This window comes from Toxotes jaculatrix, chromosome 5 (genome assembly GCF_017976425.1).
Source record: "Toxotes jaculatrix isolate fToxJac2 chromosome 5, fToxJac2.pri, whole genome shotgun sequence".
Taxonomy (NCBI): domain Eukaryota; kingdom Metazoa; phylum Chordata; class Actinopteri; family Toxotidae; genus Toxotes; species Toxotes jaculatrix.
In genome coordinates, this window is record NC_054398.1 from 7,447,656 (window position 1) to 7,474,872 (window position 27,217).

Genomic DNA, 27,217 nt, shown 5'->3' on the forward strand with positions numbered 1-27,217 from the left:
ATGGCTTGCTCCAAGCAGACACATCGCTCCATGTTTGCAGATAGGTAGAATGCACAATTCTTGCATCGGCTAAATTTATAACTTGCCAGGGCCACCTGCAGGTGGCGCATGGCTGCCTTGTTTACACTCTGTTCTTGGTGGTTCCCAAACCTTTATTATGATGCAGACATGGTCAGAGGTCATGTTGGTGTAAGAGGACTTTTTAGCTTTTCACTTTTCACTTCAAACACTTGAAAGTGAGTATTTTGTCTAGACAGTGCAAAATTTTGTTTTTTTCAGTGTTATGCTGAAATTTCAAAATTCATTAAAAAATTAACACCTTTGTCAAATATCATCATCTCAGCATAAAAACTGCCAAAATGGCCCCTGAGGGTTAAGCCTCGAGGAACCCCTCAGCGAGGTCAGGCACAGGCCCAGCAAGGAGCCCTGTTGGTTAGAATCAGTGACCAGTGGCCTCCATTGTAACTCAAACAGCGGCATCTGATAACACCCCTGCCCCTGCCTGCCGGTATGGAAAGGCCTTTAGGAGTGAAGGAAGCACTACAGAAAATATATTGCTGCAGATAAAGTTAATGGTTTTAACTGCAGAGATAGCTCGCCAAATGAGTTACAGTGAGTGAGCACAGCAGGGAGATGGAGTAGAGAGATTGAGCCCAAAGAGAATAAAGCACAAGATTTTGTCCTTTATGTGCCTGGTAATAAAAACGTCATTAATGCAACAATTTATTGTTTTATAAATAATATTTACTAAGCCATTTTTTTGTTGATGTAAGGAATCAGGATAGAGAGCAGCAACTACAAGCAATTAGGATTACATCTATCATCAAGAGATTATATTACAGCTGTAATACATGGTGACTTAAAGTCATAGGTTTGTTTGCACAAGGTTCAGCAAAAGCAGGAGATCCACACACACACACACACACACACACACACACACGCACACACACACACACACACACAGCACACAGACTTGCATATTTTCCCACAGCTCACTGTGGACAGCTGAGGCCGATTACACCAAATCATGGCAAACAGAGTTAACTGAAATCAACAGCAGCAGCCTCTATGTGCACAAGCATGTGTGTGTTTGTGTGTGTGTGACTTGCAGATCTGTGATGCATATACTGAGATAACCAGCAAGCTGAAAGGCCCAGTCAACAGCGCCTTAAAGAAAATTAATAGTCCCCTCCAGCTAATACAGCTCCCACTGCTTAGAGTACCCACAGAGCTCTCTCACACACACACATGCACACAACCACTGCTGATACACTTATGGCACCCACCAGAGGAACGTCCTGTGGTGAGATCTAGGGTTTGTCTTTTGTGATGTGTACTCCTCCCTTTGTTAACCATCACTCTCAGCAGGCGACGTGTCTCTGTGTCAGTCTGTGCGTGTGCGTGAAGAATATCAAACAGTATTTCAGTATCTCTGTGGTCATGAACCACCCACATTTTGTCTATCAGTTCTGTTAACCCAACGCCCCACAACTGCATTGTGCACTCGGTGCATACAGCGTGCCAGTGCTGATTGGCAACAGCAGTCAAAAAAAAAAAGAAAAAGAGAGAAGCACTGACCTGAGTGGAGGTTTGTTGTGTCTTATGAGTCCAGTGACGAAATTAAAATCCACACCGCTAGACTGAAGTGAAAAGACCTTCCTCTCTCTCTGCGCTCTGTCGCTCACACTGGCAGGTTCAGGCTCGTGTTAAACTGCTGCCTCGCTGCATTGGTTGCATCCTCCCTTCCTTCCCTCTCTCTCTCTCTCTCTCTCTCTCTCTCTCTCGCTCACACACGCACACACACACACACACACTTGGACGCTCGGTGACTGACTAACTCGCCCTTTCACTCCACCTCCCCTTTTGCGGTCTCTGATGCTTCTCTCTTCTTTTACCCTTTCCTCATTGCTCTGTCTTCCTCTCTATGGCGAGTGAAGATAATCACATTCCAGCGGAGACGGGGCATATGGCGGGGGAGCGACACTCAGCCCCACAGTAAAGCCCCCTCTGTGTGTGAGTGAGTGTGTGTGTGCGTATGCCTGTGTGTCGCATGGACAATCAGTCCCATTGTGTTGGATGAGGGGAGGGCCAGTGAGAGGGGAAGAAGGCAATGGCCGCACTCATCTGCTGTCCCTGCGGCTGCTGCTGCTGGTGGTGGCTACAGCACATATAGGTGCTGAGTGTGACACAAAAACAACCCCCACTCCACGACGAGAAGGATGGGAGGGAGGGGAGATGATGAAGAATTGATCTGTCTGTTAAAGAGTACGGGCCTGAAGTAGAGGTTTATAGAATCTCCGTTATCATCTGTCATCTATCTTCAGCGTCTCTCTGTGGCTTGTGTGATGTGCTTTGAACTCCCTCCTTCCAGGGTTCACACTGAGTTGCACAATGTAGGCTGGAGGTAGTGGAAATGAAGCCCACCCACTCTTTTCCCCATGACAACCAAATCGAGGTGGAAGAGGAGGTGCATGGAGAAATATTTACAAAAAGGACAAAAAAAACCCCCAAAATAAATCAGGATGTTCTTGAAACAGATACAAACAAAAACAAAACAGTGTGAATGCCACAGATGTCTACAGATGTCCTCTGAGCACATGGTTATAGTAAGAGCTGCAGCCACTGTTTCAACACAAAGCATGTCTTCATAGTAAATATGTTTTTTTCTTCCTCTTTTTTTGCTTTTTTTTTGCTGCATCTGATCAAAAAGCTATCACAACAACTGTGTGCTGCAGATCTAAATATTCCAAATTCCTGACTTCACAGACACTCTTAGTCTTATTTGGTGTCTTAGACTTCACCTGTTCAAAATTTGAGACTTTAACTTTTTTTTTTCCAGAAGTCTCCTGTCTAGTCCACGGTGAGGCAAGTTTCAGAAGTCGCACCCAATTCAAGCCTCAAGTCTGACTCAATTTCAAGTCTAAAATTTACAGCTCTTGTGAAAGCCTCTAAAATGTCTACATTTCAGGAACTAAAACATTTTTTTAACTTGATGACTGTGCATGCTCTTTTTTTTTCCCACAATTTGACTTTTGAGATAATTTCATGAGCCCAAGTTGTCAGATAATGTTGCCATCCAACAGAGATCCTCTTAAGAGTCTAGTTGAAGTGAAGAAATAAAAATATACCGAAAATGATTTTCATACGAGTGCATCTCACAAGAGAGTCACTTCATATAAAAAAAAATACATCCTGTGCAATATGCTAATAGATACAGTAGATGCACTGCTATTTGTGTCTTCTTCCTCACAGTACATTGTCAGTACTGTGCTAATCAGCAGAATACAGAGCGGAGAGATCTCCCTTGTGGTTGACTGAACTGAAGTGTTGACATGGTGAGAATGAGTGCTTGTTTCTTCTGAAATTGTAAAACCTGTCTGTGGAAATGACCTACAGGCACCGAGAAGTGTTGGTGTGGTACAGAACAGTGTTGGTTTCACAACTTGGGTGAAGAAACGTGTTTTCGGTTGAACGCAAAAGCACACGCAGTCACACCTCGGGCAGTCTGTGTCCTAATGTCAAGGAGATTCACTATGTCCATCTCTTCTCTAATTCAGACTGGCAGCCATCTCAGTCCCTTTAAATTTACCTCCCACTTTCATCCTCACTTTCTTCCTTACTGATCTCCTTCCCTCTCCTTCTTTGTCTAATGTTTTACTACAGCTGGAAATTCAGCGTGGGGCCGGTGATTATCTGTATAATGATTCAACCCTCTTTTTACTGTTAACCCTTTAGAACCAGTGTCAGACACGGATGCCCATTAAAATGAACTCCTTTCAGCAGTTATATGAACCTAACAGCTCACAGCCTACATATATACATATATGAGCCTGTGCAGGCCCCATTACACTGTAGTTAGTGACAGGAAGGCCGAGAGAGCAATAACTATATCCAGACCTCTTCATCAGCAGTATGTGTGCTGTGTGGCCTGTATGTCGCTGTGGACTGGTGTGTGTGTGTGTGTGTGTGTGTGTGTGTGTGTGTGTGTGTGTGAGCCATATGCAGGAAATCAGGGTGCTACAGAAATAACTGCATGCTCAGTTACTTCCCAGCCATGTACTGAAGAGCCATTACCACTAAAGGGTCAGTTCTGCTCCTCAGGGGTCACACAGCCTGCAGCCCTGCACACAAACAGGCAGACAGACAGACAGACACACACACACACACACACACACACACAAATATATAGAGGCAAGGGGGTCCATGCTCCTAGTTCAATTTTCAGGACCCATAAAAGAGCAACAGCTAAAAATCTGCCACTAATAAGCAACAGGAGAGTAGAGAGGTTTAAAGAAGTGGCAGAAAATCCAAAAAGGCTCCTTGCCGGATTGAGTTAGACACTCAGTGTTAGGAGACAAGGTAAAACTATCAGTTTGCTTCCATGTTAAGCCCAGACATGACATGCTGCACTTCTGTTGTGTTTTAATTAGGTATGTAATGCTCACTGTTGGGCGTGTCACTTGAAAACTGTAATCATTTTCTCATTACATATTCATACTCATTATTTTACTGAATGAACTGAACACGTAGGCAAAGCCACCAGTGACTAGACAGCAACTTAGAAGACACAGTTAAGTATAAATATGAAAACTTTTGACTGAAGAGGCTCATTTCTTCTTTTCGGTAGAGGCTAACTGTCTTATTACAGCTGCGTGTTAGCTATAATAAGACAACAGCAGTTGTTGCTCTAAGCATCTAAGACTAGAAACAGTGATTCGGGACCTAATTAAGCACTACAGTTACTGCCCTGACCAAAAGTGACAAGGGAGGATATTTAAAAGAAACCCTCTAACAAACGCAGTGTTACATGTGTCTTAATGTACAGTCCCTGTCAGCTTTCAGGCTAATTGGAGCTAATCATACAGGATTTGTGTAACATTAGTGAAACTGTTGCACAGTAGGAGCTGTGAATAACTGTGACCAGTGACCCAGCAAATGTTCATCTGGCTTTTCCATCAGCGGTCGCCAGTGGAAAGCAGAACACTATTTTACCAGGAAATAACTTTGAAAAGAATGTCAGGTATCTTGGGTGGGATGAAGATTTGAATGTTATGTTAGGAAATCAAACCTCTTACGAGGCCAGTTCGTTTATTGATTATTATCAGCAGGGTGGCCTATCGTTTCCTTGGCGACACTTGACAGAAGTATTGGTTTTCAGACAGTGAGTAATGGGCCTGTTTAAGTATTCACAATACAATATGCATTTTGTGAAGTGAGTGCACAGGCATATATACAGCCATTATATACAGTCATGCAGGTGTATGTGCATGAAGACAGCCCACAGATCCATGGAGCTTATTTACACTGGGCTCATGCACACAGCATGCACAGAGCACACAAGGTAGCAGACAAATGAATTCAGAAATAGACACTACAAATACACACACACCACTTGGTATGAGAAATGCAATCAAACACTCAGTGTATGCAGTGCTTGCTGGTAGATGAGTCCCTCCTCGCTGTTCTGCAACCACAGACACAATCTGTCATCACACACTGTGAATCTTAAGCTTAAAGAATCCTTTCTCAACCTCTCCACACACAGACACAAAATCTGCCTACTGTAAGCTCCCCCTGTTGGTATCCATTTAAAACTCAAGAGCAATGAAGGGCATCATGTGAATATTTCTGCCAACATCAAACTCTCCTTATTGCACTCAGGTGACCCTGGAGCTCTCACATTCCACGACGCGCCGACATCCTCACGCAAAGTAAAAATAGACCAACTCTGACTATGAGCAAAGGAACTCCCAAAGAAAAATCACAACAGAGCTGTGGAAAGTATAATCTAATTTATACATTTGGTCTATAATTTATCCTCATGTTTATCAAATCCAATTGTTTCCAAGAGGGAACCAATTTTGTTCTGTCCTTCATGAAACACATGCATGTATTTCATGACAACGGCTTAGCGTGTCTGTGAGATTTGCCCTCCTGCTCATCGTTTTCAATGTTTTGAAACCAGGGCTTTTTCAGGATTTCATTGCAGGACCAGTAATGTTTTAATTAAAAGGAACAGAGTCAGTTTCAATTAATTATAACTCAATATATCTGCATATATTTACTTCTGTCCTTACGCCCCACTACCTTCCTCCCACTCATCGCACACACACACACTGCCCACCTCACACTTTTTTTCTACGTGCCGCTGCAGCTGGTGTTTCCCTCTCCATCTCCCCTGTCTCTCCATCACATCCACCTATCACTGTCTCTGGTCCATCTCTCTTTCCACCATCCATCTCTTTCTTCTTTCTTTTCCCTGAGAAAAGAGGAGAGCAGAGGGGAGGGGAGGAGAGCGGCATGGCTCCAGGCCATTACCCACCACATCTTTATAAGCATAGGACCGTGGGCCTCCCACACACACATCATTAATTAAACCCACATCACTGAAAATGCATGCACACGTGCATGTTTGCCAGCACACACACACACACACACACACCATGCACACCCTGCATTTGGGCCCTCGCTGTTTTCATTGACTCCCTCCTCCTCCTAGTGCACCACGCACATTATGAAGGTCAGTGATGAATGATGGGTATTGTCTCCAGACACACGTGTTTACTGACACACACACACACACACGAACAAAAGCTATAAAGACACAGCAAACAAGGTACAAAATCAAATTTTATGTCTCTACCAGAGCAGGGCACATCTGTCATGAGGTGATGGCAGGCAATGGGTTGGCATCTGCCCCCACATCAAAGCAACAACCCACCTTGGACTGGTTCCCAAAAAATCAGCCTGGTGCGCACACGCACACACCCACACACACACACCATCATGCCAGCCCTGCTGTCAGTCTGCCCCAGAAAAATACCCAACAACCTGCTAAAATCAATGCTGACTGTGCAGAGTCAGTCCTGAGCAACACTGTGAGATGGATAATAACCCGGCCAGACAGCAGCGTTTACGCAGACACCAAATTGATTAAACAATTAGTTTACTGAGAGTGTTTGAAAATTATCTCAGCACAAAAGACGCTTCGATGCTTTCATCATCCACCTTATCTTTCTCGGCATTCCCCGGGGTAAACACACACAGTAAATCCCACTATAATCCACCCTGAATTAACAGTAAGAGTTGAAAGAGATCCCTCAGAGCGATAAGTACTTCGTTATTTTCATGTTTGCGAGTGCAGCAGTAACAATACGTGTGTGTGTGTGTGAGCATGAGAGCAAAGTAAACACACATGAAGGAATTTAGCAAGATGAAGTTATTGCTTTAATACTGTTGTTGCTGACCATAAAAAATGCAGGTTTATCAGGTCAAGTACCATTTAAATAATTGTGATATCGAGTATTGATTCTTGGTAAAATGGTCTTTGTATTTTACCCCACACAGACGCGAGGTAAAATACTTTAGGTACCGTGTGAAAGTACTGTATGTACTTAGAATGTACCCACCTTTCTACGCTGCCTGAGATACTATTTTGTACAGGTTTTACAAATCACATCCTGGCTAACAGGATCGACTACGTTCCCCTTTACATCATTTAACACTCTAACAGGGAAATCACATTACGGCAGACTGGGCTGACCTGGTGCTCTGTTCTGACTGATGACAGGCAACATGGGAGGCTCAGATTTCATCCACATACTGACAGAAACCACAACATTAAAATATTTGGACACAGTGGATCACAGTGGCTGCGGTCATGACTCACTGGCACACTTGAACAGAACCGAACCATTGTTAATGTTATTAATAACTCCTGTGCTTTTCCTACTACAGGCTTTGATAAGTCAGCGTATTCATCATTCTGAATGGCTGTTGTTGCCTGACAATGGCAAGAAGTTCAGTTAAGGTTGCCTTTCATCAGCTGAAAAGACTGTTGACCGCAAGCCCCTTGATGGACACAGTCAAAACTGCAGGTGAGATGTTAGTGTCAACACCAGAAAGCCTTTGCTTTTTTTTGTTGTCGCTTTTTAAAAATATTTTACAATAATCAGTACATCATCCAACCATAAATTCTATTCACATCATAGTCAAATAAATTACAAATGTAAATTACAAATTACTTTAATGACAATTATGTGTGAGGCCTGTTTGTCAGGAAGAACCAGAGAAAGACTTTGGATATTTGAACATTATAGGTCTGACATTATGAATCAACAATGCAGAAGACTAAAACTGTTTTTGTTTTGCATGTATGCACTGGGGGAGCAACTTTCACTGGAATAACCCCCCCTCCCCCATCTTGAAATACTATACCCCATTCTCACAATACATTCATTGCTGACAAGCCACACATCAGGCAAATATTTTTGATCACTCAGCTTTGTATGGATCCCTGCAGCAAATAAATTTATCATGGCTCGTGAGTGAGCATACATCTCTCGTCATTTGTCAGTAAAACAATCTGAGCATGATGTCAGGGCTCAGGCATGCGGCAAGGAATGCTGATCAATAGGGAGAGAGAGAGACAGAGAGAGAGAGAAAGAAAGAAAGAAAGAGAGAGAGGGTGGTTTGATAGAAAGAAAAAAAATAAATAGCAACAGAGAAAACCGGATGATGGCAGAAGGGGAGCAAATTACTGTCTTCCGGGAAGTACCTACTGCAGAATAGGTTGGCAACCACAGCAACACTCAGCAAGTGGAAACAAACAACTGTACTAAATTTAGCCCAACATCCTCATCATCATCTGCACCTGACTACCTGACTTTCTAGTTTGCCTCCAGACTCAGGCATCCACGTACCGGTCTTATCTAGTTAGAACATACTGTGCTGCTGAAGCTCTATAAACCTGAAGCCTGAGCTCCAAAGGAGCCGCAGGGAAAACATGAGGAAGTAGCAGGGGAAATTAATAGATAACCAAGCTAGGAACAACCAGTCATGCCTCTAAAGGCTACAGTGTTCATAACACGATACAACACAAAAATGGTGGATCGAAAATACGTGTACAAGGCTAAAAATAAAAACTGTGTACTGAGAGTGGTGCCAAAGGAGACATGAAAAGAATTTATCCCTTATTCATTTGTTGTGTTCAAAGTTTGTGCTCATTTTGCCTGAATGAAATGGAAATAGTTTATCCCCCAGAGAGCATGCATGTGTTTTTTTATGCATTTTATGTCAATCTTTTTTTGATATTTCTTGCATGTGTAAATGCTGGCCTGATGGTGGTGCTACAGCTTTCTCAGCTGTTGGTCATTTTGCCTCACGCACATCCTTCATCAAGCCAGACAGCTGACACTGATCAGTTATGCTGAACAGTTGTGAACACAGGGTCTTCAGTAGGACAAGAACACACAGAGCCCACTGACACATCTGTTACCCATTTTTGTCAGTTAAACTACATTAATATGAGTGTATATGCACTGATACCAACAAGTTGTGTTACTAATGCTTGTGACACCCTCTCCCACGTTGAAACAATGAGTGCGGTGAAAGGACCTGGGCTTTGCTGGTGTTCCCAGCCTTTTCCTTCCTGCCAATGAGAATGAATGCCTCACACTGTTTCCTCTTCCCTGCTGTTAAATAAGGTTGACTCACCCCCACTCACCAACAATACACACCACCCTAAAGAAGGTGCACAGTTGATGGGTTGCAATGTAACAACACACGCATAGACAGACACACACACACACACACACACACACACACACACACACACACACACACACACACACACACACACACACACACACACACACACACACACACACACACACACACACACACACACACACACACACACATTTCCACTGGCCTGCTACACTGCATATAAACACACACACACACAACTCAAATGCAGTTGGGTTATGGGGCACTGGGGATGTTGCCAAAAGGCCAGAGTGGTTGGAAGAAGGTTTTAAGGGGGGGAAATGGTTCCCAGGGCTCTTAGAACAAAACTGTCTTTTTTTTCCAGCATGGTGGATTTAAATGCTCCTTCACAATCGCTCCACAGCAGCAGACTGGCCCACATGGAGGCCAATGCTACAGCTCAGTGAATCAACCCAAACACTCTGAGTATGTTCACTGCATATGACAAGTAATATTGAAACGCTTTTAGAAAAAATTATTTCTGGTTTACGGTTAATGCAAACAAAATCTAATAAAAATAAGAATTCCAGATGAGGAGAAACCGTTTGAGATCATTTGTTTTGTGCAGTCCTACTATTTCCACAAACAGCATGGTCAGTGGGAACAGCAAAGCATCAGCAGTGTGAAAAATGTCTATGTGGGAGAGCAGCCAGATGATTACATTAGAAAATGGATCCTGCCCGCTGTTTGAAAATACAGATTAGCTAAATGCCACTCAGACAAGGATAACAGAGCAGTGGGGCTGGAACAAGTCAGGGGAATGTTTTATGGTAATGAGAGATGAATCACAGCTGATGTTTATGAAAGGATGGACAAAAAAAAAAACACATTTCTTTACTTATTAACAATACTTTTTATCATTTAACATCAACTCAAGATAAAAATATGGAGTCTACAAATCTTACCATAACAGCAGAGAAGACACATCTTTGAGTTTTTACCTTTCCGGCTCCAAAACCAGTATTTGCGCCTTCGTTTCATTGTCAGTCCAGTGTCTTATAATTTGAAAAAAACAAAAAAACAAAACAACCCAAGATCTTCTGCTAACATATATATATCGGATTACTGACAGTGTTCATCCCCACTGTGTTTTCCAGTCTGTAAGGATCACCTACCAGAGGCAACATGTCTCTCACGGGACCTCCAGTAACCAGCGGCCAGGCAGTCCATGCTGTGTCCTAGCTGGTGGGTAGAACGTGTGGTAGAAACAGTAGAGGGAGACAATGAGGTGTATGAAAAGATGTGGTCAAGACAAACAGCTAGTGCTAAAGTTCCACTTTCACCATGCAAACGGTGGCTTAAAATACACCTCTGCTCAGAGCATTCTCCTCTTCCTTCCTCCACCTCAGCCAGTGAACAAAGAGGTAGAGGAGACCCCCCATGACAGGAAGCTGTGCTGTGCTATGGACTCTTGCACGGGAAAAGAGAGCCAGCACTGAAGAGACAGACGAGCCATCCAGCCACCAACACCTTCGCTTCTTTCTGTCTTCTTACGGAGGGGATGTCCACAATTTCGCAAAGGTGAGAGAAAAAGGGTTGGTTTACACAATTTCTCCACATCTTCTTCTCTGTAAAGTTACTTCCTCAGAGTGTCTCCTGGTCTCTCAGCGTCCAGCAGGCCAGAGTTGCAGGTCTGAATTCTCCTTTTCTGAGCTCAGACTGAGCTTGTAAGGTAATACAGAGCACAGCAGCTTTCTGGGAATAACCTCACAGGCTAACAATGCCAGTCAGGAGAGGGAAACGACACACACTGCAGTCAGGAAGCTCTAGCTGGTGCATGGAAAGAAAAACAGTGTTTCCTGGCTAAAACATGCTGATAAGGAGTCAGTCGATTAAAGACTCCATTGGAGAACAATCACAAATGCTGCATAACCCATAAAGATGCACACACACACACACATACTTGGTTACTAATAATATATGATGTGCAAACTTTATTCTTACGATCCATTTTTTTGCTGGGGAAATCTGTTTTACTCATTTCTATAGAAACAGTCAAAAGCTTGTTGTTAGTTTCTTCTCTCTAGCACATAGTTTTTCCTGCATCTGTGAGATGGTGGTCATGGTGATTATTTTCCTAAATGATTTGGGAGCAGTTGCACAGTATCGTGCCAGAACGTAGTGTGAGTGGATGGTTGCTTTGTTGTAAAGGAGTACATGCCTCTGCGTGTGTCCTCATCACACACCGAGCACAAATTTCCATCTGATTGTAGGTGGGTGAAACATTTCTGAGCGTTTACCTCCACCTACTGGAACATCTGAGAACTTCAAGCTTTATCCTAAATACCAGTGTTTTTGTGTTGTGCCAGCATGTGTGTGCAACCCCTGAGCAATATTATAAAAACACACCCATGTATTAACAATTTCCTGCTGAGCGGAGCCCACGCCTGTCATTATCAATTGAGCAAACTAATGACTTCCTCACCCACAGCGTGACTGTACACCTCCGTGCATAGTCACATCCCTTCTAAAACATATCTGTTAGACACTAAGTAAACTCAGGGGAAAGATACAAATAAGGAAGAAAAGTAACTCTGCATTCCTTAAGTTAATAAAAAGTTTATATAACAAAAATCAATAGCCACTTAGGTTACATGTGAAAGTCTTTTTTATGGCTATGGTTCTCAGTGCTTTGTGAACTGATCTGATCAATATTAAGAAAACAGAGACAGAGAGCAGGATAATGTAAGAGCATAAGGTTAACAATGGGATCTTTGGAAACGAATTAATGCCAGAAAATCTTTTAAAAATAAATTAGTTCAAAAATTCCTGAGCCACAATTAAAGACTGAATAAAATTACATAAATCCGAATGTAATTCTGTATTAAAGCCTTAAGGGTAATTTAAAAAAACAGGATCAAGCTGGCTGAAACACAGCCAGGGGCTTGAAACTCTAGCATATCTTTCACTAGCAACTATGACATGCTTTTATGGCCAGTGATTATTAGTTATACTACAACTCTCCATGATGTTAAACTTACATATTTACTTGTTTTCTTCTCCTTGCTGCTTGAGTTGCCTCTGAGAGCTCAACCTCAAGTCAGAATGCTCATTTTTTTAAATGCTACATGAATTTGAAACCTAGATTAAATTTCAAGACTTGGCAGCAAACTGTTTTATTCAAATTCAGTATCTGAATTTATCTAAACCGTTAAAAAATGTTAGCAAAAAAAAAAATCGCTGTAATTATTTACACATATCTGCAAACAGTGAGCAACATCAGTGTTTGTATGAATGTGACATTTTCTCTGTAAACAGCTGCCTGCTTTTGCTGGAAATGAGGCTGATGAGAGCGGTGAGAGTTAACCAAAAAGGGGAACTGCAGAATTGGGCAAAAGTTTTCTGTGGCTTTGGGACATAAGACATTCCTCTACAGACTTCCCTCTCAGCATGATGTCTGTTCTAAGAGGATGAGACTTTTCTGTTCATGGGTTATTTACAAGAATATAACTTTGATAACCACAAAGCAGAAGGAAAAGGAAATTCTTTCCTATTGACCTTTTAGAATTCATACACCAATCACACATGAAGCAATGCCTGTCCATACCAGAGGCTATGATTTGTGGGTAGTTTACACTGATGTGGTACAGCAATTCACAGTATATAAAAAAGAAATAATCATGGACTGAGCTGCACAAGGGAAGCACTATTGCCTGAAGTGAGTTAAAGCCAGTAGAGGACAGTGAGAAGGTTCAGTTCAGGCTCAATGGACATCAGTGTAACAAAACAATACCAGCAACAGTAGGCTACCAGGCCGCACAGTTTCTGATTCACACAGTCCCACTGCTTCTGTCTTAGCAGAGAGAAAACAAACAGCTCCTTTGTTGGACACTGATACAGCTGTCGTCACAGAGACACCATCTCAGACTGACATGCCCCCAAGCTATTTACATTTACAGCACTTAATAAATTTCATTCTATATCCAAGTTACAATGAGATAGATGCTTGAGCAGTGTTGTGTTTTGTGTATAAAGCAATCTTTTCCAGAGAAAACAAATAGTTTCTGCTTAGTGAAAACTTGTCCTCACACACAAGAGAGACACAGAAACAAATACATGTGTTTGAAGTGTATGAGGGAATCCAAAGAGAGTATAGTGTTGATATTTATTTTGCACATTTGCGCAACCCAGAGCCTTTTACACAAGAGTGAACAGGATAACAGTGCATTGCAATTTACATTCAAAGATGATCCACTATGACAGGAAATCAGACTGACACACACGTAACCATTTGTCCAAGAAGATTCATGGGACCAAAACAGACATAAATGATAATAAAGCAATTTCTTCAGCATAAAATAATGTACTCAGGGTGGCCTGAGAGCCAATTTTATATCACTCCAGTGACCTAGAAGTATGAAGTTGAAATGACAGAGCATCATTATAAGTTTGATACTGCTTCTCCTCTGAAATCACATCCACGATCCAAGAAATACAGGATCAGCCAGGCATAATAAAACACTGGATCATTAAGGGCCATACTGGACCATGCCAAATGGAAGGAATTACTGTTTAACTGTGTCAGCGGCAATTAAGTTAAACCACGGTTCAAGTACAGGTTAGATTTACTTTTACAGAAAAAAACATGACAGATATGTTTGTAATAGCTCAGACTAGCGCTGAGGTTGAGGAGCAGAAATGATGGGATGACAAGAGGAAATGTTCTGTGGAGCAGGAAGGTAGGAGCTGATCATCATCTATGACAGAAAACCCAAAATCTGCAATAAAGGCAGCAGCGATGATGATGGATCTATTCTGACTACAGTATTGCTAACACGCAGTGATTCACTGATAGATAATATCTGTGGGTACTTCAGTATTCACCTAGCTTCCTGACTACCTGCAGAGAGACAAATTGTGGCTTGTGAGCTGAAGCCATCTTGCCTGATCTTAACAGAGTCACAATCAACCATAAAGCAAAGTTCACATCAAACTGCAAGTACAGTACAATAATCCTCAGCAGCATGTTTGCACAAGCACTCCACAGAGTTGCAAGTTACGAGGAAGTCATGCGAGTGCCTCCTATCTCAGAGGTTCATGCCCAGACAGTACACACTGGAGAAGTACTGACATGTATTTGGATCCTTGTTTTCTGAGAAATATGGACAGCCTAATCGGATTAAAGCCTGGGCAAACTTTCAGTTACGGCTGTCCAGACGATCTGGAGATGTGGAGTTGCATCATGCGTAGAATAAGTGCCCTAACTTTCTATAAAGTGCTGCTTTCCAGAATTTAAAAAAATGTGCCCTCCAGCATGTGGGAGGTTACACAACAGGCTGGGGCATGCCTCTGAAACCTTGATACCTGCTGAGCAGCCAGTAAGTCAGCAGTGGTGTGTAAACAAGGGCTGTAATATAGGTGTGTTACGATCTGGCCATTCCAAGCTTTCCCAACCAGACGGCGAAAAACACATTATGGCTAATACGAGACTGCCAACAAGTCATAACACTGAGTCACCATGAAGCCAGGTAAAGCATTTACAGGCTGTAATAACTCTTCAAATGTGTACTCATGCTGTCAGACAGAACTCTACAAGGGAGTGCACAAAAAATTTTCACGAGAGTGGACATAATCAGTCCATATAAAACAGTATGATGAGCAACTGAGAATCTCGTGCGGTAGTAATGGGATACAGTTATGAAAATTGTTTGCCACCATTCCTTAAAATCCCTCACCTGCTTCTTCTGGCTCCTCAGTTTCCAGACTTCTTTCTTTCCTGCGAAAAGCGACTCTGCTAAATCCCTCCATTCTTCTACGAGGCACTGACCTCTCCAGCATTGAGATAGTCAAGTAATACGCATTCAAAATGATCAAAAGCAGCTCTTAAAAGTTTAAGAAACGCGATCCCCTCCTTGGAACAATCTCAGCGCCGCGTCCTGTTGCGCGTCGGCAGCCAATAAAAAAAAAAGGAAAAAAAAGCTGAAGTGCTTGTGCAGGTAAATAGGAAACATTAAAGAGGTGAAGACGCACCGGAACCCGGTAAACAGCTGGATACACGTGACAGTTGGCCCTGCTTCATCCACCAATCTCCCTACAATGTCACCTTGATGGGTGTTTTCCGAGCCACGCCCTTCTCTGCCCCTCAGTGCGTATTGGTGGTGCAGACCTCCTTATTATCATGTGGGCATAATGATCTTACTGTTGGCGCGACATACTCACACACACACATACATACAAAGAAAAATATTTGACAAACTAGGACTGATAAAACAAAAACAAACAAACAAACAAATAATCATGTCTCATCATTTTGCTAATCGTTTAATGACAAATTGATGATGGAGAATTAGGAGACTCAACGTCAAAAGTCAATTTTGCAACTTATCAACAAATTTTTTTTCTCAAAATCAAAAGTAATTGGTTAGAAAAAGTTGTCAAATACTTAAATATTCAAGCAAAGGAAAAGCCCCTTTAAAAAAAAACATTTATTCCTCTCACCTGTGTCTCTGTACTCCTTCAGTATATATATATATATATATATATATATATATATATATATATATATATATATATATATATATATATATATATATATATATATATATGACTATTTAGACACAAGTAAGTCACAATTATGCAGTACTAAGAAAAAAATGAAGCCGTGACAGAATCGAGTTAGGCACTCAAGACACGGTCTTGGGATATAGATAAGAAAAGAGGCAGCTTTACCAGACCTTTGCAAGTTTACAGTACACTCGGTAACAAAACACACTGACGATCTGACCATCTCTGCTGATGTCTCATCCTTTGTCTCAGTTCACTGCTCGAATAACCTCATCCCGTCTGCAACAGATTAGTTTATCTTTACTGATTCAAATCACAGTCAGAGAAGTGCTTCTCCTGTGCTGTGAAATGTACTTTGCTTGAGGAGATGCAGAGAAATAAATGTGACAATCAATGTCTAATCTATCTGGTGCTTTTTTTTCTTTTTTTAAACATTTTAATCTACAGTATGTGTGTGTGCTCAGTGCATGGAGACATGGATAATTTTTTCAGTTCATCAGAATGCAGCAGATTAGAGAAACAGAGAGACACACAAAGCCACATACGAATCCAAGGACAGATCTTTAATTTACTTGTGAAACCAATTAAACACGGTTTTAAATGGAGGAGAAATTGTAAAACCCACTGTAGTACAGCATACAGCTATCATTCTTTTTAAACCACAGTTGTTTTTTTCTCTTTCACTGGATTAGTCTCTCTCCATCCACTGCTATATTGTGCAAAACAAACCAAGAGAGTTAGCTCACCAATGAGCCTGCATGGGTTCAGAAGCTACTTTTTGGACCACAAATATTTTCATCACTCTGCAGCTGCAAAAGTAACAATCTACACTGTTAACAATGACAAATGTACACACACAGAGAGAGAACAGAAAGAGTCCACTCGCTCGCCACAGCTGCAACAGAAATGCTTTTTATCTGTCACTACAACACAATATTGGCTATGTGGTTTTAGTTTATCCGTTTCATATCCATGTGGCAAAAGTATGTATTCAGTGCAGTGAGGACAACATCGACATTGAAGACATTATGAGGGTGTAAAGACAGAGAGAGGGGACTTCAATTATGCAACAAACGTCACAAATTACATCCATCTCAATCAGACTTAGCCCCATTCCTCTGTGATCAAAACTGTTCCAAAAAGAAACAATATCTCGTTTGCGTCAAGGATACTTGACAGTAGTCCTGTAACTGTGACCCCATTGTTTTAATAAAATTGAGGACACCCTTGCTGTCTTATTCTTCTCATCAGCCTGCTGGTTGGTTCATGGTGACAGAAGTGGTTGAAAGATCATGTAAATCTTACCCACATCAGTCTACGACCAGTGCTACTGTATTGCTATAATGCATATTGCATAATTGTGCTTGGACAGTACTGCATACTGTTTGGAGGAAGCTGAACAAAGGGATGTTACAATGGCAAGGGTTGCTTGCAATACTGAAATTGCAAATTTTGTCAATGTCATGTGTAAAGGTGGTGACAGTTTTCTGGGATTGTGGCAAATACAATGAAAAAGCTCACAGAGAAGACAGAAAGCTTTGTGGTGAGAATACAACGTTGACTCAAGAAGAGGCACACCTCTGGGGAATCCTCAGTTCATAAATAATGTTAAAAAGAAAGAGGTCAGATCACTCCATGGTCACCTAAACCTGTGCAATTCAAAAGGCAAAAACCCAGGCCAACAGCCCTAGTCCTGATCTCAAACTTCCTCACATCTACCTCAGTCTCTAAAGAGATCTGAGCTATGTAACAGACACAAACACATCACCAGAGTCTGCTGTAAAAATAAATAAAAGGAGGTATAAAATAGTCTTTATGCACATGAGTTGCAAAAAAAAAGTTGTATAAAAAAACAGCCATTCCAAGAAAGACTAGTGGTGTTAGAAAGGTAGTTGAAATCCACCCATCACCACCACAAGAAACAATTTTCTCATAATAAAAGGCTTACCTTCATTAGTCTGTTTGCAATGTCAAACCCAATGTTCTCTCACACCCCTATGTAAAAATGGCGTATACGGTATATTTTTTGATTATTATACTGACAAATTCTAACATCTTAAATACTGTATAATAAGGTTAGGCAAGTCTTAAACCTGTTCACTAGACCAGTAAGAACATTTGCAATGAGGAGGTCCTGCTTTTGGTTGCATTGGTTTTCATTTATCGAAGAGAACCGAATTGGCCATGTACAGTAATGAACATGCCAAGCTGTCTGTGATTACCGAAGTCTTCACCACAAGCAATAAAACACACCTTGATTTCCATCCTGCAGAATGACCAACAAACACAGAAAAAAAAAAAAACATTCCGGTAATAAATATCTCAGAAACTTGTCACAAATCAATGTGTAAATAAATAATCAATAAATTATAAATAAATACTGGTAAGAATAAGGGAAGAGATTCCCCTGATTTGTCACTCTGGCATTTGTGCCTCAGTCCAGTCTTTTCCAGGACAGGATGTCACTTCCAGAGAAGATGAGAACGCCCTGATCTTCTTCTGCGACCCAGATAACCAGGAGGCCTGCCAAGGGCTGGACCATGTAGCGCTTTGGGGTTGGGGGGTGGGGGAGGTCACAGAGTCCACTAAGCACCAGGTTGGAGGGGATTGGAGGGAGTTAAACTGAGTGAACCCCCTCCCAGAGCATCTCTGTCTCTACATGACTCCTACTGGACCCAGGTCAGGACCTGGGTTTGGCCAACAATGTTAGGTGCCAGGGGAGTGGGGTTGTTGGACCAGACAGTTACGAGGGTCGCAGGGGGAGAGAAGGCTACTGCTGCTGGACAGGACAGTGTGGTGATCCTGGAGGTCTGCCACTAATTTAGGACTGAAAGAGTACAGAGACACAGGAGAGAGGAATAAATGAGACTGAGTGAAAAATGTACACTGTTGCCCATAAAGTTGGAATAAAATATATTGTACCTCTTCTCATGAAATGATTGTGACAATGTGATTTATTCTTGATAGATAAAGTGTTTATCTTCTCAAAACTTTATTGATCAATCTCTTCCAATGTGATTACTGATAGCCTATATATAAACAGGAATAAAAAGAGGAACATGTCTGGAAACAAAATTATTCCAACTTTATGGGCAACAGTGTATTTTAAGGACTGTAGAAGAGGGAAAACATTGGATGGAAGAACAAGGTTAAACCTAATAAAGAAAAATGCAACATGTAGCAAACACCAAAAGACTGGTGTGGTTAGCGTAAAGGAAAAGTTTGACATTTTAAGATTTAGATGAGCGGGCTGATACCACTCATTAACAACTTTATGTTCGACGGATTTAACAAAAGAAACATAATCTGTGAATTTGTATCTATCTATATTTATTTCCCAAAAAGTCAAACTATACCTTTAAAACCACCCCAGAGATACAAGGGAAGGGCTGCTCAAACTTCATGACAAAGCATTTGGTGAAAACATCTACTGAACAGAACAGGGTTAGTGAGAAAGGCTCACCAGTACAAAACTTGAACCAAACACGGCCTCAGATCTGTCAGCAGTTTCCTAGTTGCCTTATATGAATGTCTCTTAACTTATTACAGAAATAAAGATGGACAATTTGTTGTCCAGCCTGTTGGTAAACTCAAACAATAGCCTACTAGCCAGTGCTGAAGCTAGTACAACTCCCTCACAGCCCTCCTGACAGCTTGACTTGTCAAACACAGGTGTAACTAACGATGCTAAGTATAGCTTCAGTACCTTCAGTAGGCCTACTGGTGTTGATCACACATGTGCTTTTCCTGCTATGGAAAGTTCAAATGTCTGCTGAGCATTGGTGGAAGACTCTGATCTTTTACTTAAGGAAAAGCAATACCACAGTGCAAAATGTACACCATTATGAGTCCTGCAGAGTATTACCAAACTACACTTAAAGTACCAAAAGTAATAGTATTCATGATGATTCAGAATGGCCCCATTCATTTGTAATTAATTACTAGATTTTAATTCTTGGTGTATTAATGTGCACATCACTTTAATGTTGCAGCTGGTAAAAGACAGGACAAATTCTAATTTCTTTAAATACTGCTGGGTAGCTTCATCTATAATAATGGTGAATATATGTTGTATTAATAGAATCTGCAAGATAACTAGTAACCAAAAGATTACTCTCATAATTGTACTTAAGTACAGTACTTGAGTAAATGTACTTGAAAAAAAATCTATATATAAAAAACAAGTGCACATCCAGAGTTAAACTTGAACTTTGACACTAAAGCTTTACTTTAATATCATTATTTTAACTCGAATAAGAACAAATAAGTGAGTTGACAATAAATAGAGTAACAGAATGTATATAAAACTGCCATGCAAAACTATACATGCAAAGTAAAGAAGAAGCCTATCAATCCCCGACCCAGTTAGAGGTCTTTATTATACTGTACATTGCAGTACAAGGGTTTCAGCTGTAACCTGTACATAACTAGTTAGTGTAAAGTGTGAAAACTAACAGCATGCAGGACTATTCATCTTGTACAGATATAGATAGTGCTACTATAAAAAGATGTGAAAAAGTCTGTGCACATTAGAGAGTATGTGAGAGGCTACAAACTATGAACTTTTGTGGCATGTACATTACAGATAGAAAGATAGATAGATAGATAGATAGATGTTGGTGATCCTACTGCTAGCAGGTTCTACAGCTTGTTACCTGCGGGCTAGGGAGGCTCTCCCTCGCCTTAGTTGTGGGGAGAGTGACGGTACTGAGGCAGCAGGCTGCTGACAATCTACAAGAAACTGATAAATTAGACAGATATACAGAGTGGTGACACAATAGAACAGAGAAAACAGGGAGGACAAGACAGGGGAAGGTCTTGTCAGAGACAAAGAGACTGGTTGACCACTACAGTAGCTTTGGTTTTTATAATGTAACAACAGTCTGTCATCCAAATACACTTGTTCTCTTGGCACAGTTAAGGCATATAGGGATGTCTAGTATTTTACATAATGTCTGTGATAATCTTCCATGTGTAGTTTTACTTGGTTTGGTTTCTCTTGGACAGGAAACACAAATTCATCTAGAAATAAGTGTTTTGAGGTGTAAAATAATATTTGAGTCGTATGAGAAAAGAGAACAAGGACAGCAATATGAGAAAAAGAGCATAAGAAGCAGAGGGAAATACTTGAAGCCAGACTAAATATAACCTGGCTGCTTCTACAACATGTCACTTGTGTGTATGTTGACTAATAATGTAAACCAGTCTCATCTGACCACACTGAAAGGACCAGTCTCTGCACAGCTACGCAATCAGCGCTGGTGGAGGTGGACAGCACCCGAAGAGACAGAAACATGGACACATTTACACAAACACACACACATATATTTGCAAATTCAATATTGTATTGATTTGTAAAGGAGAAAAGGAGGAAGACAGACACTTGGGACTAATGCTGAACAATCCAATCCTGCTCAACTTCAGAACCCCTGCTACTCACGTTTCCAAACTTCATCATAAGTCGCACAAGTTTCCACTTAAAAGTTGTTTTCAGTACTTTACCTAGAGAGAATCTGTATGATGTTATAGGATTTTCTGAGGTGGGATAAGTGAGGACAGCATTTGACAGGAAAGAGAATGGAAATGTGTGCAGACACTGCCATCTGGTGGAAAGAATGGGCAATATTGTAGAAGCGGTTTGTCAGGGAGTTGATTGTCAGTGTAAGAATAAATCTTCTTAGTTCGCCCCCATCTGCTTTTCCTTTTTATTATACATGCGGGGTATGAGGAGATGTGAACAGACGAACAATCAAAGAGCAGGTTGAGGTGCAGAGAGGAGGTCTGACTGGTTTCTATACTACCCTAAGCAACACATTAACCATGTAAAACACACTCTAAGCCTGTCAAATGCTTTTTGACAGAACTTTAGATGTGAAGATAAGGCATGCAAAGATTAACTGAAGGAATTTTTTTTCATTCAAAATTCATTTTACAACACATAGTAAATAAGAAAAAAATATCATAGGCTTAACGGAATGGATTACATTACAATGGGTTACATTTTAATAAAAATATAAAAAGAAAAACTAAGATGTAATTTATGGACTCTGCCACAGGGAGGTGCTGTAAGTCACTGTATGTTGAAAGAAATACTGCAGCCATTTTTTGCTTGGTTTTCACTTTGAAACACTTCCCAGTACTGTAGGAGAGCGATAACAAGATGTAATGATGTCTAAAGTCAAATTATTAAAGGTGTTCATTAGAAAATTCTATGCTGTCCAACTTTCAGTCAACCTTAACAATACAAATAGGGCTGTTCAGAGTTGTTTTGAGGATGTCACAGGCTCCTTCTTCTTGAGTGTTGCTGCATGTTCAAACCATAGACATGTGAAACCAGTTTTTCCTCCTCTCTGTGTCCCACCTTATGCCGAGGCTTCTGGAAACTGTACACAGTGGATATGAGTGTACAGATGATGATGAATCATCGCCTTCGCCGCAGGTGAGGAGACACTGAGGCAGGGCTATAGGTGCTGGGCTTGTACGATGGGGACAGCTGACCTATGTCTTGTCTTGAATAAATGAGCCGTTTGAACTCTAATGTTAGCTGCTCAGGGTCTATCGTGATGGGCTGGCTGTCCAGAGACAAACTGGAGTAACTCAAGTCAGGTAAAGTTGAAGCTGAGTTCTGGATTGTTTCAGAAAGAGTGTCTGAAATCCACACAGACATGGACGGACAGGTGGTTATCTCTACAGAGGGAGGACTACCAAGGGTCAGGGAGGTGTTCAGGGTGGGGGTGGTGAGGATGGAGTGGCTGAGGAGCCTGGTAGGGCTAGGTGGAGCCGTGAAGGCACCTCTGCGACTTACTTTGGGCGGGCTGCTTTTTATCTTGGGCACTTTAGCGCCACGGCCACGGTGGGTCTGCTCATGGTCAAACTCCAGATCCTCCAGGCGTTGGGTCAAGGCCAGTTTCTGCTGGATAGCCATACGCAAGAGGGAGTTCAGCGTCTTTTTCTCATCCTCTGCTGCTGCCAGCTGCCTCTGCATCTCATCCAGCTGGGTAACATACTCATCACACCTACGGAGAGAATGAGATAAAAACACAGATGCCTGTTTAGAGACACAATTCATGTGAACATGTACAAATTCCCTATGCATTTTTATACTCTGAAAGAAATGTTTACATTTATACTTCTGCCGCTTAGTGGCATCATATTTCCATAACCCGTCTCACCTTGTGGCAAACATGGCCCTGAGAGACGAGAAGGTGGCAGCATCCTCTTTCAGAGCCTTCAGCTCGTTCCTCAGCTTCATCATGGTCTCGGTCACCATCGCCTTTTCATTCTCGTACTTGCTCTTTAAATTAGCCAGCGCAACCTCTGCTGTCTGCAAGGGAGGACGTTTGGATTTAAAACTTCTGTTTCCATGGAAACTGACTTTTTCATGATGTATGAAGAGCAAAGAAAAACCTTCACCTGTTTATTGGCCTTGAGCACCAGCCTGAGCGTAGCTATCTGCTCTCTCTTGGTACTGAGCAGGGACTTGAGCTTCAGTATCTCCTCCATGCACGACTCCTTGTCCTTGTCAAGCATAGGCGCCAGCTCCCTGGCTGCAGCCCTCTGCCTGGACAGCTGCAGTGAGCGATCAACGGCCTTCTGGAGGTGTTTGATCTGGTCTCTGATGATGGCGTTCAGGTTGTAGATATTCATGGGCTCCTTCCTCAGGTCCCCACCTGCCTCTGAGGGCAATGGAGATGGGCAAGGAGAGATGCTGATGACTGGGGAACCTGTGGGGTTGCGAGTGGGGCTGCTATGGCAGGATGACGAATCCGCTGTGTTGGTTGTTGTCTCATTGTGATGGGTGTCTTTGGATGGGGAGTCCATGGGGCTGCGTGGGGACTCAGAGGAGCAAGCTGCAGATGCTGCAGCGAGGCGCCGTGCCAGGCGAGGTGAGAGCAAAGCCCGTGGATCGTCCGAACCTTTCAGGCTGCCGCTGCGTGTGACGCGGCTCTGGCGGTAGTAGTCCAGCATGACACGATTGGGTGTCTCGTTGTTGCACAGACAGACATGGTGGTAGAGCTGCGCCAGTTCTTCACTGAAGGTTACCAGCTCGTCCTGTGCTGCATTCAACATGCCCTGACTCTCTGTGGCTGTGCTCGTGACTGCTCGGAGCTCAGCCTCCAGGCTTGCCACCCTCTCCCGGCCATCACGAGAACTGCGCTCCAGTTGTGCTACCTGTTTGGAAGAAATCAGTTTGACAATTGGAATGTTATAGGCTGCAAAACCAAAAGGAGTGAGCTTTATATCCTCTAATTAAAAAGACTTTTTGGTGAAAGTGAAATTTACAATCGATGCAGCAGTAAAAGCATACATTAACACTACATGTAACAATGACAAACCTGTTCGCTCAGTGTCTGGACCCTGTCGTCATTGTGGCTGTCTCCCTGCCCCTCAACAGCCTGGTTATACTTCTCCTTCAGGACTTTGAGCTCTGCTTTCAGGTCGATCACCTCTGTCACTGCCACCTTGTACTTACACTCCAAGATTTCAAACCCATGGATGTTGGGATCATGGTGACCATTGGCTGGAGGTGATACATCAGGCTTCTCACTCTCTTGTGGGTCATCAAGCTCTTTGTCTCCGTTGACATGCTTCATGGCACTGATTCGTTCTGTGAGGCGATGGACCCGCTCATTCTGTTCGGTCAGAGCGCCCTGTGTGTGCTGCAGCTGGGTCTGTGACTCCTGCAGGTTCATGAGCAGCGCCGCCTTCTCACGCTCCACCTGCAGAACGGGACGATACACACCAACACGAGAGTTGGCGGCAGTGAGGGTAAAAAAAATCCCACATGAAATGCTGCACAAGTGTTTCATGATGTTCATCAACAAGAGCCTTTATCTTTTACCAATAACGTATAACATTATTATATGTTACATCATTCATTCACAATATTCAGTGACCTACATTGATGTTCAGTATAAATGAACCTACGAACATTTCCCAACAATAAAATGAAGATAAAAATAGCGGGATGCTGATAAAAGCTATAGCAGTACTCAGTATGACCTGCCGAAACTCTGTAACATTAAGGGGATAATAAAGATAAAGAGAATGTACCATGCAACCATCATTATTGGGCAGCAAACACAATCATGGACAAAGTATCATGTCAGCTGACCTGTGTTCATGACTGTACAAAGGTGTGCAGTGACATAAGGTGCAACTTTCTTGTCTCAGAACCTGTTGTTAAGGACAACTGGTTCTGAAATTAAATGCTGTTTAATCGCTTCTTGATCAGTCGTCCCATCAGTGCAGTGAGCTGTCTGTGCATAGCGTAACCCAGTGTTGAAAGGGTGAAACTTTACTGGTACAACTCTGGACAGAAAGCGAATGAATTGAATAAGTATCAAAAATTGGATTTAATGATAATTCATGACTCAAGCTAATCCTAAAATGAATAAACTACACATTCTATACTGAGACAAAATTTGATTTAGCAAAATTCAACTAGCAATTAGAAGCCCCATGCTGCTGGCGTTCACTTCCTTCTCAGAATAATCTACTGGAAAGAGAAAATTGATTAACGAGTAATTGTGTTTACAGAGTAAGGCACACTGCTAATGTAGCAGCCACAAATCTAATTTTCTATTTCCCAGTGGGCCTCTGCTAAGGCAAAAACGTACAGTAATGAGTTAATTAGGTTTTAGCATGAATCTGATCTATGATTTCTGTATCGTTTAACATACTGTGTGCATTCCTCCTGTATGGTGAGCATGTTTACATGTTTGTTGCACTCAGGTAACTCAGTGCATAACAGAGTGTAAGAGAAAGACGCCTCCTGGACTATATTACATAATCATATTATATAATAACATTACATATTTATAGTCTTTGTTTATATGGATGCAGCTTATCAAAGTGCAAGGTTGGAACTAATAGTTGTATAAATGTAAGTGCACAGTAGACAATGTATGTACTCTGCTTTCATGCAGCATTTTCCCTCAGTGTTGGGGTCTCAATTTCTGTCCCCTTGTCTCTAAGCTAAAATCAGAAATAGTGTCTGTCTCTGTCTTGCAACGGGATCCTCTCCTCTCACTGCTTATCGGACACTTATCACCCTTCATCTCCTCATCTGCTGTGGTTTGGCTGCAGTGTTCATTAATCCCACCTTTGCATATTTAAAAATACACATGGTGGGTCACTGGTGAACAATGTCCTTATTATGTATTTCAGTGAATAGTGTATTTTGTGGAATAATAATCTTCTTTTGAAAACTAACATTCAAACATTAAGTAAAGCCTGTGGTGTTTTTTTTTCTCTTGTTTGTAAAAATGTCATCACCTTGTCATTTAGTTGCTGTTACCATCTGCAAACTGAACAGGCCTGCTTTCATTGGTGGAGCAATGAACACTTATATACTCTGGGAAAGTGTAGCCTTTTGCTAACGTCATGTATGTTTCTGGCTCCAACCGTCTGCGGTAAATTGTCTTAAGAGTGAGTAAATCAACAATAAATGACACAAAACATCTGAACAAAGATTATCTACTCTTTTCTGAGATAAAACTGGGTTATTTACTTGGGTTTTTATGGGTATTTTAATTCACTGTGAGATTTACTGACCCTGTTTTAAGGCCCTTTCCTGTGACTCACCTGTAGCAGCTGCTGTTTGAGCTTCTGCATCTCTGACAGGTTGAGCTCACTGAACAGATCCGGCACAGGGTGCAGGGCTTCTCCTTTCCGGCCTGGGCGGTACTCCCCATTCATCTTAGCCAGCCCTGTGCCTGTGTGGAGGTGACCGTTGCGCCGGTTGCTGTCCTCATTATTGCCATTAGCAGCAGGGATGGCGCTGCCGTTGGTGCCGTTGGTTCCGTTTGTCTCCTCTGGAAACTTGAGGCCCTCAACACCAGTGACGGTGAGCGCCAGATGGGCCCCTGCTCCATAGACGCTGTCACTCAGGCTGATGTGGTGGGCCAGTTCCTTTCTCAGGTTGTTCTTCTGCTCACGCTCACTCTTCAGGGCATCCAGGGCTTCCTCTAACTGACCCTCGGAGATTTCCTTTAGACGTAAAGCGTCTTCAAGTTGGCTGTTGAGAAGGACGGTCTCCTCCTCCAGCACCTTAATTTCATGTTTTAGTCCCTCATACTCCACCTGGGGGGAAACAGAAAGGACAGAAAAAGAAAGGAGTAGAAAACATGTAATTGAATTACTTTTAAATACTATTTTAAAACAA

The 27,217-nt window shown here is 42.0% G+C and overlaps 2 protein-coding genes across 5 annotated transcripts in view; both read right to left on the reverse strand.

The window, feature by feature from the left end:
• The window catches only part of fgd4a (FYVE, RhoGEF and PH domain containing 4a), a 63,691-nt gene extending 48,267 nt beyond the window's left edge, over positions 1-15,424 (reverse strand). The window contains exon 1 of one of the 3 annotated variants that reach the window (XM_041037534.1): positions 15,222-15,424. In XM_041037534.1, the coding sequence (XP_040893468.1) occupies positions 15,222-15,324 (103 nt within the window). In that variant the 5' untranslated portion in view covers positions 15,325-15,424. Of the gene's footprint in view, positions 1-1,578; positions 1,720-10,451; positions 10,817-15,221 lie in introns of those variants that run through there. The other 2 variants (XM_041037535.1, XM_041037539.1) reach the window with 2 other exon arrangements.
• Positions 15,425-18,728: 3,304 nt separating this feature from the next.
• bicd1a (bicaudal D homolog 1a) overlaps positions 18,729-27,217 on the reverse strand; it is a 30,117-nt gene continuing 21,628 nt past the window's right edge. Inside the window, exons 4-10 of one of the 2 annotated variants that reach the window (XM_041038429.1) lie at positions 26,638-27,135; positions 24,383-24,770; positions 23,464-24,218; positions 23,223-23,374; positions 22,856-23,066; positions 20,706-20,791; positions 18,729-18,877 (exon numbers count right to left, since the gene is read on the reverse strand). In XM_041038429.1, the coding sequence (XP_040894363.1) occupies positions 18,757-18,877; positions 20,706-20,791; positions 22,856-23,066; positions 23,223-23,374; positions 23,464-24,218; positions 24,383-24,770; positions 26,638-27,135 (2,211 nt within the window). In that variant the 3' untranslated portion in view covers positions 18,729-18,756. Of the gene's footprint in view, positions 18,878-20,705; positions 20,792-22,471; positions 23,067-23,222; positions 23,375-23,463; positions 24,219-24,382; positions 24,771-26,637; positions 27,136-27,217 lie in introns of those variants that run through there. The other variant, XM_041038428.1, reaches the window with a different exon arrangement.